The sequence below is a fragment of the Trachemys scripta genome, chromosome 4 (genome assembly GCF_013100865.1).
Source record: "Trachemys scripta elegans isolate TJP31775 chromosome 4, CAS_Tse_1.0, whole genome shotgun sequence".
NCBI lineage: Eukaryota > Metazoa > Chordata > Testudines > Emydidae > Trachemys > Trachemys scripta.
In genome coordinates this window covers 22,237,756-22,253,956 of record NC_048301.1, presented here as the reverse complement: position 1 = coordinate 22,253,956, position 16,201 = coordinate 22,237,756, and the positions used below count along the sequence as shown (strand labels likewise).

The following is a 16,201-nucleotide window of genomic DNA, read 5'->3' as shown; positions in this document are numbered from 1 at the left end:
CTCCCTATGCATCCTCCTCCTCCTCCTCCCAGAGAAGGAAGGCAAACCCTACCATTCCTCCTTCCATGTAATGCTGAACTCTGAAATGTGCAACTTTGTAAGGCCTGAATATCACATTTGTATATTTCATGACTGAGCCACAAATCTACTTCATTGCATAAATTATATGAAAATCAGTTATGCATTGTATACACAACAAAATAAAACAATTGTAGATGCTATTTACACAGGGCAGTCTGAGGTGTGGCATACCGTACCATCTTCCGTGTACTTATTTTCTGCCATGAACCCCACCAATCCATGTGGATGCATCCCATGTCTGAATTGGTGGATCAGAGATTTTGAAGGGGAGGATGAGTTTACCTGAAATTAGTTTTTTTTGTGACTCAGATCCACCAATCCAGAACCTCTTCCACTTCTGTTTGTGATTTAAGAGAACAGGGATTTTTTTCTTCAGTAGGGGTTCCTGGATACTTGGATCCAAGCAAGAAAGAGCTCCTATAGACTCTGAAGATGTCACTAATTCTACATTCCTACTGTTAGTTGCATCTGATCTTGTCTAGCTTGATGGATCTGAGTCACAGGAACATAATTTAGAGGTAAGAAACAATTACTAAAAGTGTGTGGTGTGTTTTTTTTTTTTTTTTTAAAGCTATATAGCAAGGGAAAGTGAAGTCATTGTGTTAATCAGGGTACTTCAGGCTTAGCAGGTATTTAGTTCTTCAGGCTGTTAGCACTCTTTTTAATAACTAAATGACAAAGAGCAAGAAAACAAACCTGCCTTTTGGTGCAGATGTTTGTTTTTAAATCTGAAGGCTGGTGTCCAAATTGAAATTCAACCATTACATTTCTTTTCAATGAATAACATAGGGAAAAGCTTCTTGATTACCTGACAGCCAAGTACATAAATCAAAATCAGAAAATACCTCTTTATTATACTATCCAAACCAGTTATCAGCAAGAATCATACGTAGCTAAGAATGCTGCATAATTCTTAAGCTGCAAATCTGAAATATAAGCAAGCCACTATTGATTTGTAGTGCATTTCAATAAGGTGGTAAACTTATGGAAAAAATTAAGTTAATAGACGTACCTAAATCCAAACTTAAATGGTAATGCAAAACTTAATGTGAATTCTCTGAGTCTCCCCGCCACACTCATTGTCTCTTCCAGGCATTCTCATTCCCAACTAACCTATAGGAATATTTGTTAAAATATTTCTTAAACTGTTTACTATTTATCATCAGCAGATGAGAACTTTGGATTCTCGTCAGTAGTATTAACATTAATGGAGGTTAACTGTCTAATTTTTTTCTTGATGGCAGAGTAGACACATTGTCTGTGTAGTGCCCATTTGCTGTATATTTAACCATTAGTTCAAAGGATACTTACTTTTTGTGTAGTGTGGTATAAAAAAGTGTCCAGAAGTTGCCAGTGGCTTAAGAAAAATGCAAGGCAAACTAAGATCAAACATTTGCAACAAATTCAGTGTCCTAAACATATTTATTAATCTGTCCCAAAAACATTGTTTTGAACATTATTAAGCAGGGCAAATAAAATGTTTCATATAGGAATCTGGCACATTATTTTTTGAGGAATAAAGGTAATCTGTTAGTAGTGAGTGCCTGTACATACAAACCTTTGTACTGATAAATTTATCTGCTGCAGATTAATTTTTTAAGTTAATGTCAGGCTCTCTTGCTGGATTAATGTAAACTGCTTTGTTTGCAGGGTTTATTGTCATCCCAAAACCAGGCCAATTCTCCAAGTGGAACTGTAGTATAGCCATCACACTACTGCTAGCGAATCTTTGAACACAGGACAAGAAGTAATGACAGTGGAACCAGGAGCTGTTCTTCATGCAGAGAGCATCAGAAATTATAAAATGGCAGAGTGTAAACTTGGAATTATGTGAATCACATAATACTTTGCAAAAGAATAATGTAATGAATTCTTAGTATGGCTAATACTTCTAGGCTGCTCACCCAAAGAAGAATTTTCCTTTTAAAAAAGAAATGCTTCATTTGGTGTTGCAGTAAAAATTATTTTTTTCTCAGTTTTCTTTATACTTTTCAAGTTCGGTGTAATTTAATCAATATATATATATAGAGAGAGAGAAAGAGATACGTGTAAAATAAAGTATGTTTCTTAAATCCAATAAGTTCAACGGTTATATAAATTAGTACTTCACCATTGTTTTTTGCACTGATTTTATTTTTAACCAGAGATGGTTAGAAGACAGCCTGGAATGCACTCATGGAAAGTCATTACTTTCTGGCTTAAAAATGTAATTCAGGAAGATGGATGCTGCAATCATAGGGTTTTTTTTTAAACAAAATTGTTTGCACTTAAATAGTTTAATGCTAGTAGAGAATTACTTTAAAATGGGTATTCAGACACCCAGAAAAGCTATGTTGTGGAGAAAATATATCCTTTGTATCTATGAAACATTTATTTTAATATTGTTTCCAATTGCAATCGGCTCTGTATTATATGTATAAATGTAATTCAGTGATTGGGAGGAAAATGGATCAGTACACTAGTAATTTTCATCATCTAAAAGATATTTCTAATTCTGAAAATACATATTAAACTATCTTGAATATGCAGTTTTGTTTATGTTCTGTTTTAAATTGGATCGATTTTGATGTAATCAATCTTTTGAATTAAATATTGGGTACAGAAATACACTCTAATCCTTGTAGAACACATTCCTTTTTTTAAAAACCTCTTGCATCAGGAACACTTTCATATTTAATGTCGCTTAATTGGATTAGGGAAATGAAATTAGAAATTTTCCCCTGCACTTCTTCCTATTACAACTTACCTCTGAATACATTTTTCAGACATTAAAACCCAATATTTACTAAAATAGGAGCCTCAGATTTTTTTTGCAGTATAGTGATTTCTTCTGATGCCTTTTAATAGTTGCATTTTAGTGCAGTTTAATACTGTATTTGTCTAAAAATTAGATGTTTTAATTTTAATTGTTGAATTGCATTGACTTTCAAGCTAATGCTTATTATGTAGACAACTATGACAGTGTAGTAGGTGCATACACTTTGATTTTTACAATCTAAAATTAGGTACTAAAATAGTGGAGTAGATTGTATTTTGGAACAACTTGCTGTGCTAAAAAAATGAGATGTCCTTGCTATCAATTTAAAATTTGAGGTAGATATATCCAAGTATTTTCATAATCTAGTGCTGCATGATAGTGGTTGATACTAAATTGGTTTTTATTAGCAAAACAAAGGCCACTTCATCCCTTCCGGTATTTTCTGCAAGGGGATGAAAGGAATGAAGAATGTGCTACTCTGGATCAAAATCCAGTAGAAAGGGTGATTGAGATGATATGGTGGCATCTTCTCATTTCCTCTGCCCTGCCTAAGCCCCTTCAGACTCTATTGTTGGGCTTCTTCTGAACTTTGCAGATGTGCAGCTAGGAGGTGGTATAAGCACAGCCCTCTTAGCTCTGCTCTGGCATTCATATCCTTCAAAATGGAAGGACTTTCCAAAAGTCAAATTTAATGCTGATACTGAAGGCATGATCTGGGCCTAAATTACTAACAAACTTTATCTCAGGTTCCAACAACATCTTTGTATAAAATTTATAGTTGAATAGAATTTTCTTTAATAACAAGATACTAATACTCTACTGTCATTTTAGAATAAACTATATAATTATACATAGAATTATAGAGTTAGAAGGGACTTCAAGGCTCATCTAGTCTAACTTGCCAAGAAAGCTGGTTTGTTGTATCTAAACCATGCAAGACCGATGGCTATCCTGCCTTCTTTTGAAAGCCTCTATGAAGGACCTTCCGCAACCTCCCTAGGCAATCTGTTTCATTGTCCTATTGTTAGGAAGTTTTTCCTGAGATTTAGTCTAAATCTGTTTGCAACACTGGAGAAACTCAAACTTTAGCAAGCCTCACGTGGTTCTACATATCAGTTTTATAAAAATTAAAGCCTCACTCCTGCTCCCACTGAAGATAAATTTTGCTGATCACTTCAACGGAAGAATAATCAGACCTGTGCTTTATGCATTTCAGGTTTATTTAATCCTTGAATATAAACAAACCAGGTTGAAACTGTCAATTTAACAATCATTAAAATTCTAATTTTACCTTCCTTATTTAAATGTCTCCAAAGTTGATTTAGGTAAATATGGAAGTAGTGAGACACTTGGTTGCAATATATGTTAAATTCTTAAACTGATTTTTAAACATACAGTGGAGACAGTCTGAGAATCCTATTACCAAATGCTCTGAGCTAGTAATCACCTGTGTTGTATTCAGACCACTAACCAAATTAGAAAAGACAAAGTTGTTACTATCTGACAGTCTTTCACTGGTCTATGTAAAATGGGGGCTGGTCTGTGGATAGCTTTCTTTATCATGACTAACATTGATTGGCACCGTTGGCATAGAAACAAAGCACTGAATGGAAACCAACTTTCTGTCCATCTTCTGTAATAAGGGTCAAAAGTACTTTGTTTAGAAGAAACTCCTCTTTCCCCAAGTTTAGAAACTTTCATGGCTGCACCCAAGTCATAAATTCTTTTGCTAAATAGACTTCATTTCTTGGTTCTGTTATTCTCGCACCCTTCACAAGTCTTGTAGGTAAGAAGTAGACTTGAAAATATCACCCTTTCCCTAAATATATATTTATTGTGACCATGTTCTGTGAACACAATCACTTAAAATAAGGGTGTCAGTCTGTCCTGTTTTCAAGCTGTAAGACTCATACTTGAATTAAATTGATTATCATTTTTTCTCAAAACAAGCTTTGAGAAGCAAAGTAACTAGAATAAACCGTTTAAATACTATATTGTTGGGTCAAGTAATTGCAAAAACCGATGTCCAACAGAACTATTTAAATGTAATTTAAAAAATCCTATGGGGAGTATGAAAATGTATTGCCTTTCCACTCAAACTTTGCAGTATTGGGCTACTTGCCTGAGAATTTGAAAGTGAAATTGACTAGAAATCATAAAAGTGGATAGATTAGGTAGTTTTAAACTGACATGCAAAAAAGTAAACAGCATAAATACAGTCACTATTTAATATTTGTCCTATTGCCCTATTTCAAGTGCTCTGAATATTATTCTACATTTGCATGCAGAGACAACTAGTCTTAAACCTGAAATATTGAATATAGTTCGAATGATGAAAGGAATTCTTCAGTGAAAGTGTGGTCACTTGACAAGATCTACCTATTTAAGACCTTATTCAGCAAAACACTTATGAGCATATTTAATTTGAAGAGACTGGACCATGTGCTTAATTAAACACATCCCTGCTCAAAGCACTCATCGCTCTCTTACCATGGAAGGAACCCAGTCCTGCATGCTTCATTCAGATCCCAGGAAATACACCCTTTTAGACAAGCTTAAAATACAAACCTCCCTTTTAACAACAACCCCCAAAGTTTTGCCAGATCAGCAATAATTGAACTCTGTAAGTAGACTGGCAATTCTAAAGCCAGATCATGAATCTTCTGGGTGTATATGTTCAACCTCTAGTGTGGATAATTGGGATACAATACAAAAAAGCAAAGCAAACCCTAACATTGCACAATAAAAACAGTGAATATCCTATTTGGAAGATTTTGTATTTTGCATAAGTCATGTAATTGAAATATTTTAAACTATATGTTTATATAGTGTATTGATCAGAACAAGACACTCTTAAAATTTTAGGAAACAAAAAAAATCCCCAAATTTTTAAACAGGAGGAGAAAATACATCATTGCATATTGAACACAAGTTATTTTTTGCACTAAATTGAATGCTGGGTGAGAGGAAATTATAGTATGGCTTTGCTTGGCAAGGTTACTCTATAAAATGGCATTGTGGGCTTCCATGTTTCTCAGTTCCCAATTTGCTTATTTTATAATTGAAGATTTTTCCAACTCCTAGCCTGACAACCTCAAGCTGGGTTTCCCTAAATGTTAGCACCCTTCGTAAAGGTTCTGCAGGCCCGAAGTATGCCCTCATTAACTTTATGCAATCCCCAGTGCTTTCGGGGTTTACAGTGACATAATGGACTCTAATTGGACTTTAGTAAATAGTTCTGTTGATGCTCTAGAAATAGAATCCAGCTCCCATTGTTGTCTGTTTTGGTTCTGGGGATCTAAAACAAGGTAAAAGCATAGTGTAGTATATGACAATACACAATCAAAAAGATGCATTTTTACATATATTCAAATCTGAAGAGACTACACTTACATTTTCATACTCGGAAATATGTCACTTCTGATAACTGGTATTCATGCTAAAACTAGTGATTGCCACTCTGCCATACTGACAAATTGGTGAAAATGAGAATTTTGCATCTGAACAAAATGAACAAGGTTGGACTTTCTATAGATAGGTCCTTTTTTAAAACGCTGCATATAAAATTGTCAGAAGTAAAACTAATGGCTTGCACAATTCTATGTTAATACAAATTCCAGGTAGACAAATGAAGGCAACTGCCATGCATATGAAATTAAATAAAACTGTTTAAAGATTAACTAACAAATCAATGTTGTATGAGTTTTATTAGTGCTGTAGATAACTCAGGTAGCTAATTTGTTAGCTTCCTCAGTTGAAACTTCTGATGTTGGTAAAGCACTGTATCTATTTCCTAACCACCCTTTGGGATATGTTACTTAAGCAGCTATTTTTCAGCAGGCCCTGCCTATTTTTTCTGGTGGTTATAGTCACGTAGGAGTTGTATATTTCACTTGCTCTATCCAGTAGAGTTAAGGATCACATTGGAATAGCCTCTTCACTTAAATGCCCACTTAACACAGAAATAATGGAGTCAAAGATGATGCTTTCATCCTTAAACAACTACTAGTAAGCTCACAGCATAAGTTTGAAGCACTTTCTAAAGTCTGATGTGATAAAATTAAGTTCTCAAGGTGACATACGGTAGAGTGATTTTCTTAAGTTAGTCTTCTTGGAAGTCGTCTGCCTTTAGTTTGGCTTTTTCAAATAGTTTCCTTGAATAATGTTTAGGGCAGTGGTTTTTCATCTTGTGGTCTTTGTACCCTGGGGGAGAGGGGGGGGCGGTCTGCAGACTGTCTAAGATTTCCAAAGGGGTCTGCACTTCCACTTGAAATTTTTTAGGAGTCCACAAATGAAAAAAGGTTGAAAACCACTGATTTAGGGAGTCCTAACAAGTTAGTCTGTTTCAAAATGCACAACTTACATAACAAAAGAGATAGTCATGAAAGCAGTTTGGTTTTTGGCATGCTTCTCATTTGTAATAATGCTTAGCTATGAGGTATAATAGTAAAACCTCATACAAATAATTTTCTGTAAAATTCCATGTTTTCTTTTGGAATGGGAGTATTACATGAAAGTAGGTGGTTTACTTAGACTCATAGACTTTAAGGTCAGAAGGGACCATTATGATCATCTGGTCTGACCTCCCGCATGATGCAGGCCACAAAGCCGTCCCTACCCTTTCCCTTGACTCTGCTGTTGAAGTCCCCAAATCGTGTGGCTTAGAGACTTCAATTAGCAGAGAATCCTCCTGCCATTGATCCCTGCCCCATGCTGCGGAGGAAGGTGAAAAACCTCCAGGGCTTCTGCCAATCTACCCTGGAGGAAAATTCCTTCCCGACCCCAAATATGGCGATCAGTAAAACCGCAAGCATGTAGGCAAGATTCTCTGGCCTCACCCTCATTTGCCATTATACTAATTACCTGCCATGGCACGCTGTTCCTTTGACTAATATCACATTATCCCCTTAAACCATTCCTTCCATAAACTTCTCTAACTTAATCTTAAAACCAGACAGGTTGAATCACCTTGAGAAAAAACAGCTCTTAGGAAAGCTCTAGGAAACAATCAGTTGAAATTAACTTTATCTCTGACACTAGTAGATTGCTGCTGTGAACCCTGATCTACAGCATGAGCTTGAAAGAGTAGGACAGATGTAAGACTTTTAGAACCTGGAGAGACTGCTGTTCATGTCAAATGTTGATCAACTTTATTTTTCAATTTGAGCTTCTAATGAGCAGCCTGTAGTGAAATTTTGCAGCAGATCAAATGTTCTGGGGACTTATATCCATCACTCTACAGAACAAGACTGTCCAGTGTATTCCTCAAACAAGGTAAGCTCATCAACTTTTAGAATGTTAATGCTCCCGTAGGGTTGACCTGTTGCTACTCTAGTTTTTAGATACATGTTTAGAGCAAGGAAATGAAGCATACCAAAAGCCTTGTATCTTTAATGGAGAACACAAGTGCCTCTGACACTTCTGCATTCTTTCAATCTGACTTGAATGACTGACAGGAAGGTCACCCAGCTACCATGCATGGCTGGCTCCAGGCACCAGCTTGGCAAGCAGGTGCTTGGGGCGGCCACTCGGGAGAGGGGCGGCAGGTCCAGCTATTCGGCTGACCAGTACCCTTAGCCATAAACCCTGCCATGCAATGAATTTGAGAGAACTTGCCTGTGTCAGAACATACTACACTTTGAAAATTGGCTTTCCATGATATCTAGCTCTTACATAGCATTTTCACCAGTAGATCTCAGAGCTTTACAAAGGAGGAATGTACCATATACCCACTTTAGAGATTCGAAAACCGATGCATAAGAAGGTAAAGTGAGTTGTTCAAGATCACCTACTAGACCAGCAGGAGAGCTGGGAACAGAACCCAGCTCTGAGTTGTAGTGCAGTGTTCTATGCAGTAGGCCACACAATCTTAGAAGACTTGGTAGGTATTTTTTTAAAATGTATCACTGCCAAACTCTATTCTGACATCTATGTGGTTAGTAGAGAGAATGACATGCTGAGATTTTAATGAAAAATAAAGTTAGTCACAGCATCTTTTTTTCAAAGTGAGACTTGTTGATTTTATAACAGCCTAACTTTCAAATACAAAACAACATGTGAAAAAAATTCTAGAAGTTAGGGCAAACTACAGCACTATTTTAGCTGTATGTAGACTGACTTGCTTAGGCCAGGTCTACACTACAAACTTACATCAGTATAACTGTGTTGCTCAGGGGTGTGAAAAATCGACACTTGAGTGACATAGTTATACTGAGCTAACGGCTGGCGTAGACAGTACTATGTTGATGGGAGAGCTTCTCCTGTTGACATAGCTACCAGCTCTTGCAGAGGTGGATTAACTATGCTGATAGGAGAAGCTCTCCCGTCAGCATAGTAGCATCTTCATTAAAGTGCTCCAGTGACATAGCTGCACTGGTGCACTGCAGCGCTGTACATGCAGACAAGCACTGAGTCCTTTAATGTCCTTTTATGAAAAAGCTGGGTTTAGTTTGGCTTATGTTTTTTTTCTAATAAAGTGACCAGCCATCTAGCGCTAACAGTGCCATTCTACTTCCTATAAGCAATAAGGCAACAAAGATTTAGGGTGACCAGCACACTCCTTACTACCAAACAACAATTACCTAGGAATGAGTTACTCACACAGACCATTACGTTCTAAAACAATGTATACATTAACAAATGAAGCCTGTAAGGTCCATGCATTTCCTGGGCATTATCAGGGCATTACAACTGCACCATTGCTGTAAGGCCTAAAAGCAACACCTTGATGAAAAACCTACTGCCCCTGACACATGAGCTGTTGGGATTTCTACCAGGGTGCTGTTCCTGGATCTTGACTAATGGCTCCATTGTTTGTATTGAACTTTGGCTAGTTGAAGTCTGATAAAACATGGAGAAAAGAGGTCTTCACTACTCTACATCTCTCCGGGGACTACTCTACACCACAAAGGCTATAGTGTATGGTGTAGCTATACTTGCAAAGCCCCCTACTGGAGATGCAGTGCCTACTCAGCAAAAGGAGTTCTTTTGGCAGTACAGTTAAACCGCCTGCTCCGAACAACACAAGCTATACTGGCAAAAGGACTCCTCTTGTCAGTATAAGATGTGTTTACAGGGGGGAAGGAGGGAGAAGTAGGGGGGTGGTTTAACTATATTGATTAGGGGGTGGGACTCTCCCCCCCTGCCCCACTCTCCTACCTGACATAACTATGCTGGCAAAGCTTTCTAGTGTAGACTGAGTCTGGGGTGTTCTCCAACGAGTGCCTCAGCAGCACCAAGATGATGTGACTTCAGTTTAACTGCTGTCCACTAAGTTCTGACTAGCAGCTGGAAAACTGACTGGGCTCTTAATGATTTTCACTCTGCTGCAGCCTGGAAAAGCTGTGAAGAGCAGCAGAGGCACTGGAGCTGTTTTTCAAACAGGAAGACATCCATTAACTTTCCAGCTGTGAACAGCGTAACTTTTACAACCATAAAGGCTAGAATCTTTTTTTAAGTGCACAGCTCATTATACAGAAATTATCTTAAGTACCTCCATATATGTCAGGAAAAGCTTTCCACTTAGGAATATCCAGAACTTGAAAAATCCAGTCCTACCATAGCTATAAGATATCTTCCATAGTTGAACTCCATTTGGTTCTGAAATTGTAAAGCCACTTTTTAACAGAGCTAATGCTAAACTGACAGTTTTCCTTCTTTCTAGGATATTAAAGTTTTAAAAATCAAACACACTGAACTCTTAGTCATTACCTTAAATGGTATCTCTCTGCTACAATGACCAAAATGCTATTTCTGAATTTTGTTGGCTTCTACAGCACAAATAGCTGAGAACCTTATTAAATGAGTGCCTATAATTTGTGAAATGTGAAAAAATGGTCTAAATCCATATGCTGTTTCTTTACCACTATTTCAGCCAACTAACTAAAACCACCAGACCCTGTAAAGCTTTTGATTAATACAAAAGCATGGTTTAAGAAAGAAAAGGACACAAATGATAACAATAGATTTGCTTATGAATCAGATATGTAACTGTACAGTTATCCTTTGCATATACAAATTTCAAAAGTAATTAAAACTATTTAATTTTACTAAACTCAGGTGTTTCTCAAATTATATCATAATCCATAAAATATTAACAAGACTTGAGCTTTGAAACTATCAACCTAATACAAGAGATAATTATTTTCCAACATTGTCTATGTAACTTAACATTTTCATCTGTTAAAAAGGTACAAAATGAACAGATCAAGTTTAACAAGTCTTAAATAACACCATAAACTATTTTATATATAATATAAAACTTAATTACAAAATGTCATTCCTAGCACTCAAACTAAAATCCCAAATTATCCATTTTTGTTTTTAAAAATTTTTAAAAAGCGAATTTGTTTAAAAGGGTTCAAGTATAAAGTGCATTTTGAGCTGCCAAAATGGTGCTTAGATAAATATTGATACCGTTCAGAAATAAAGTACCAAAGTGCTAATAGTCTTGTAGTGTTTTCCTGCAGCATTTCAGAGAAACAAAATATAAGGCACTATTGCTTTTGGTGTACCTTTGACAATAATATAGAAAGCATGATTGAATCTGTTTCACTGCATAGTCACGCTTTTCCTTACATTCCAAATATTTGACAAGCTGGTCAATATTCTCCACCTCTTCTTTCTATAGTGGGTAAGTGGTATTGTTTCATAGAAGACTTAAGTTCCTTCTGTTTTTCAGACTGTTGAAAAAATGATATAAGTTTGAAATATGGTCTGTAATACATTTATATTTATTTGCTGTGTATAACTGAATAAGCAAGTTAAAGTTTACTACCTTGTGATTTGTCCCAATATATTTAATAGGTTGTAACACAGGGACTTCACCATTTGTTGCAGGCGTGGTAAAAACTGAATGAAATGTAGGACTAGGATAAGAAGTCAACTTGGTTACTCCAGAAACATTCAGTTTTGGCAACTCTATTGCATAGGAAGGTCCATGATGTCTTATTGGATTCTCCTGGGTTTTCCTATGAGAGTGCTTTTAAAATAAAGATACAAGTTTCAATCTGCTGACAGTGACATTTTTCTTAAACAGGATACAATAAAAAACAGAGCTTTCATCCCCCAAAAAGCAACCCACCAAAGCTCCATTTCAGCTGAATTCTTAAGCACACACCCCTTATTATTTATAACTGGTTATTTATAACTACCTGCACATTTTCTTTTTGTGGTTTTCCCCAAGCATCTGTGTACAAACCCCATTTCAACCAATTCAACAGTTGAATTAGTGGCACAAATGCTGCTAATGGGAAAAGGACTCGTACTTTAAAGATGACCTATAGAAGAAAATTGGGCTTGTGACTTTTTTTGTTGCTAATTTATTATGTGTTTTTAACCAAAAAGGCTGAATGTATGTCAACTACGGAGACTTGAAGAAGAGCTCTGAGAAACTTGAAAGCTTCTCTGTTCCACCAAAAGAAGTTGGTCTAATAAAAAGGTATTAACTCATCTATCTTATCTCTGTCAACAACAACAAAATCTATCTTAAATGCGGAAGGTCAAGTCCTGTTTTGCTGCAGGTCTCAGTTGGAGGACCCAGAGATGCGGATTAGAAACTTGGCATTTGGATGAAGGGATGGAGAAGTGGAATCATTTTGGAGTTAGTTTTGATAAGTATAAACAGAAAAAAAAAGTTTAACAGTCTACATATAAATCTCTTATCTCAGCAAGGCTTTGTATCCTTGGCCTCTAATGTTACCTTAGTTCTCCAGTTATCTATAGTCTTCCAGGAAAAACAGGGTAGACAAGACCAAAATTTCCAATGTACATGAATAGAAATTAAAAAAAATCTTGGTCCTTTATAATGTATACAGAAGGCAAAAAGGCACAAAGCTATCAGCAAGACTTACTACCACTATCTAATTAAAGGACTATGGCAAACCTTTAGGCCCTGACCCCTGCCTTTCAATAGGATTTTGCACAGGTGCTGAAGTCTGTGCCAGCAGATTCCTATACAGGACTGGAACCTTAGTTTACCTCAGGAATAAAACCATGCAGTCACCATTAAGTGACTTTTGTTTATGTATCTAAACTTGACCTATCTGATTATATGTATCTAATGTACATTTGTTTATGAATCTAAACTAGACCTTACAAATGACTTTATTTAAATAGGCTGCATGTTCTCCAGTTTGATTTAAATATTACCTGCCTATTACCATCCTTTGAAATACACCACAAGTTGATAGATTCTTGTCCCACTATGTTTTCTGCTAATCTCATTTTTCTGTGCATGGTTATAGCTTGCTTCTCTGCTGTTCTGAAAAGAGTGAACAAAAAGTCAAATAATACCCCTTCAGATGAAATCTGGAGTCCAGTAGGATAGTAAAGAAACTGCCATATGAATTTTACTTCTCAGTTGTTTTAATGCAGTAAATAAAGAAAACTGCAGGTATGGTTATTTGCAAGGCAATTGTAACCTAATAAATTCAGGGTTTACTTTAGACCAAGTTCCTTTCTCCACAGTCCATTGTGCAATTTGGGATCTAACTTTACAATCCTGTATTGAAAGTGTAAACTTACCTCAGCTCTCGGAAATAAGGATGCTGTAGTGCTTGGTGGGCACCAATTCTCTGATCAGGATCGTATTCTATCATCGCATACATAAGGGAGAGGCTCTTGGGGGAGATATTAGGCACATGTGGAGATAGTCCTGTCCCTTTTTTAAAGGGGAAATCAAAACTCATAGCTCTTGACCTGTGTTAAACCCAGTAATAGAGCAAACACTTATCATTCATGTAAACTGCCTCCAAATATTAAACTTACTGAAAAATACCTAAAAGGTCAATCTAATCTGACTAGGGACAGTAATTAATCACTGTTTTTGAAAAGGGAAATAATTAAGAAGCACTGAAATGACAGAATTTCCTTCCTTATAAAATTATCACTGACATGCTAGATGTTGCAGAGGTAAACTGCCAGGTGAGACCTAGAATACAGTTTTGATTTGCTCTCATCTGCCTGGGAGCATCACAAAGGAACTGCCTCTGGGTAGGGAGAGAACCCTTATCTGGCAACTGGCATGAAGCAGCATTACATTTGTGGAGGAGGAAAGTCCCCTTGACCACAAAGTTTGTGCAGCAATGGTTCAGCTGGTATAGGCTGCAGGACACAAATCCCTGATGTGGGTAAGAAAAAACTGCTCAAGTTTCCTCTCCCCTCAACTTGAAATCTTGTGAGATCAGAAAATTGCATTTAGGAATTACACTTAAGACAGACTTAAGTATTTACATATTAATTAATATTAAGGTATATGACAATGACTATATTTAGATTTAAGTGTTCACAATAAAAGAGCTGATTGTGAAAACTGCTAGATTTTATTTAGATTAATAAATATGGGAATGTACTACATACTTACTGTTTGAATTTATTAAGAGTTTTCTTAGCAGGGGTGCCTAGAATATCATGGATTTTTGATATTTGGTCCAATTCATTAGAGCCAGGAAAGAGAGGGTGGAAACTGAAAGATAAGAAATAAAATTGGCAATACTAAAAGTGATTTAAACTAGTACTAATGGAATGACTGCCACTGTGTGGTGCTCTGAAAACTGACAGACTTTTTCAGACTGCATTTCATACTGGTCAGCTATAGGAGAGCAATGTGTTAGATTATTGCCCACACTTCTGGTGGGAATGGGCAAATCAGTTCAGGCAAAAGAACAGTCTCTAACCTGACCTGCCCCCACTCCCACAATCTGTTTACAACAGAGTTTAGACATTCACCTGGAGTATACTTACTTGCAGAGTTTTAAAGCTCAGCTGGTTTTTATGGGGATGAAAGTGTGACATTTTATAAGAGAGTACTGTAGAGTTAGTTCATTTGGGGTCAGTTTTATTTTGTGGGAGAAAGGACACATTTGGGTTTTGTGTGTGTCAACTGGCCTGTGCCCAACATAAAATTAGTTATTTCTACTAGTTAGCAAGCAGCCAAAGCAGAAGGGCTGCCAGTTCATGCGGCAGTTGTGGCAGGAGCACTAGCAGCTGTATGTCCTTGGTGAAGGAGGAGAGAGAAGCAAAAATACTGCCACTGCTCATTGCATACCAAACAAGAAGGTGGCAGTATGGGAAGAGGACAGAGCAGAATTGTTACCATTGCTACGGCACACAGGCAAGTGGAGGAGAAGGAAGAAAAGGAAAGCCTCACAGATCAGCTGCCTTTTCCAGAGCACAAGGATGTTTAGGAAATATTCACTGCCTTTTTTAACTATTTTCATGAATTATAATAATAATGGAAATTAAAAAGACTCTCTCCAGTTCTATAATTTCTTGCACACTTGCAGATCTCAATCAGCTGAACAAGTTTTATTACAGCTTTCCCAAAACTCACTTTTGCATAGAGTCAAACTGTAAGGTCTGTTTTTTTCACAAAACAACCGGTAGAAAATGGGGTTTAACAAACTTTTACAAATTAAATTGTGGAGTCGACTCTCATGTGACGGATTTCCTCTGCTGTTGCAAAAGAGTAAATCAGCAGAGGAGGCAAAAATATTAACATTTCAAATGTACTATCAAAACTGAGGACTGCTATGCTCATGACAACAACAGTATGTTTACACTGCCATTGAAAGTGTGACTGTAGCACAGGAAGGCATCCCCCTGCTAGCTTTAATTTATCTAGCACTGGTAATAATGGTAGTGAAGACATGGCAGCATAGGCTAGCAGCCAGAGTACAAGCTGCCTGGAGAGCCTGGTATGTACCTGGGTTGCTAGCCCATGCTGCCATGTCTACTCTACTATTGTTACACCACATGTACTAGATAGATTAAAAATAGCATTGGTAGGCTACAATCATATTTCACTTGCAGTGTCAGCATAGAATCATAGAAATGTAGGGCTGGAATGGACCTTGAAAGGTCATCAAGTCCATCCCCCTGTGCTGAGACAGGACGAAGTAAACCTAGACTATTCCTGACTGGTGTTTGTTTAACCTGCTCTTGTAAACCTCCAGTGATGGGGATTCCACAACCTCCATTGGAAGCCTATTCCAGGACTTAATTACCCTAATAGTTAGAAAGTTATTCCTAATATCTTACCTTAATCTCCCCTGCTGCAAATTAAACCGGTTACTTCTTGTCCTACCCTCAGTGGACACCAAAAACAATGGATCCCCATCCTTTTTATAACAGCCCTTAATGTAAGGGAAGACTGGTATCAGATGTTTCTCCCCACCCCAACCCAGTCTTGTTTCTCAAGACTAAACATGCCCAGTTTTTTTTAACCTTTCCTCATAAATCAGGTTTTCTAAACCTTTTATCATTTTTGTTGCTCTCCTTTGGACTCTCTCCAATTTGTCCACATCTCTCATAAAGGGTGGTGCACAGAACTGGACAAAGTACTCCAGCTGAGGCCTCACTAGT

The 16,201-nt window shown here is 36.9% G+C and overlaps 2 protein-coding genes across 10 annotated transcripts in view; one reads left to right on the top strand and one right to left on the bottom strand.

Moving 5' to 3' along the window:
• WDR20 (WD repeat domain 20) overlaps positions 1–12,548 on the top strand; it is a 65,809-nt gene extending 53,261 nt beyond the window's left edge. The window contains exon 4 of one of the 3 annotated variants that reach the window (XM_034767943.1): positions 12,185–12,548. In XM_034767943.1, the coding sequence (XP_034623834.1) occupies positions 12,185–12,214 (30 nt within the window). In that variant the 3' untranslated portion in view covers positions 12,215–12,548. Of the gene's footprint in view, positions 1–1,731; positions 2,882–12,184 lie in introns of those variants that run through there. The other 2 variants (XM_034767944.1, XM_034767942.1) reach the window with 2 other exon arrangements.
• The window catches only part of MOK (MOK protein kinase), a 28,392-nt gene continuing 20,597 nt past the window's right edge, over positions 8,407–16,201 (bottom strand). For 6 of the 7 annotated variants that reach the window (XM_034767946.1, XM_034767948.1, XM_034767947.1 and 3 more), the window contains 5 exons: positions 14,202–14,303; positions 13,364–13,537; positions 12,989–13,100; positions 11,616–11,819; positions 8,407–11,520 (listed from right to left, as the gene is read on the bottom strand). In XM_034767946.1, coding sequence (XP_034623837.1) covers positions 11,440–11,520; positions 11,616–11,819; positions 12,989–13,100; positions 13,364–13,537; positions 14,202–14,303 — 673 coding nt within the window. In that variant the 3' untranslated portion in view covers positions 8,407–11,439. The remainder of the gene's footprint in view (positions 11,521–11,615; positions 11,820–12,988; positions 13,101–13,363; positions 13,538–14,201; positions 14,304–16,201) is intronic. The other variant, XM_034767949.1, reaches the window with a different exon arrangement.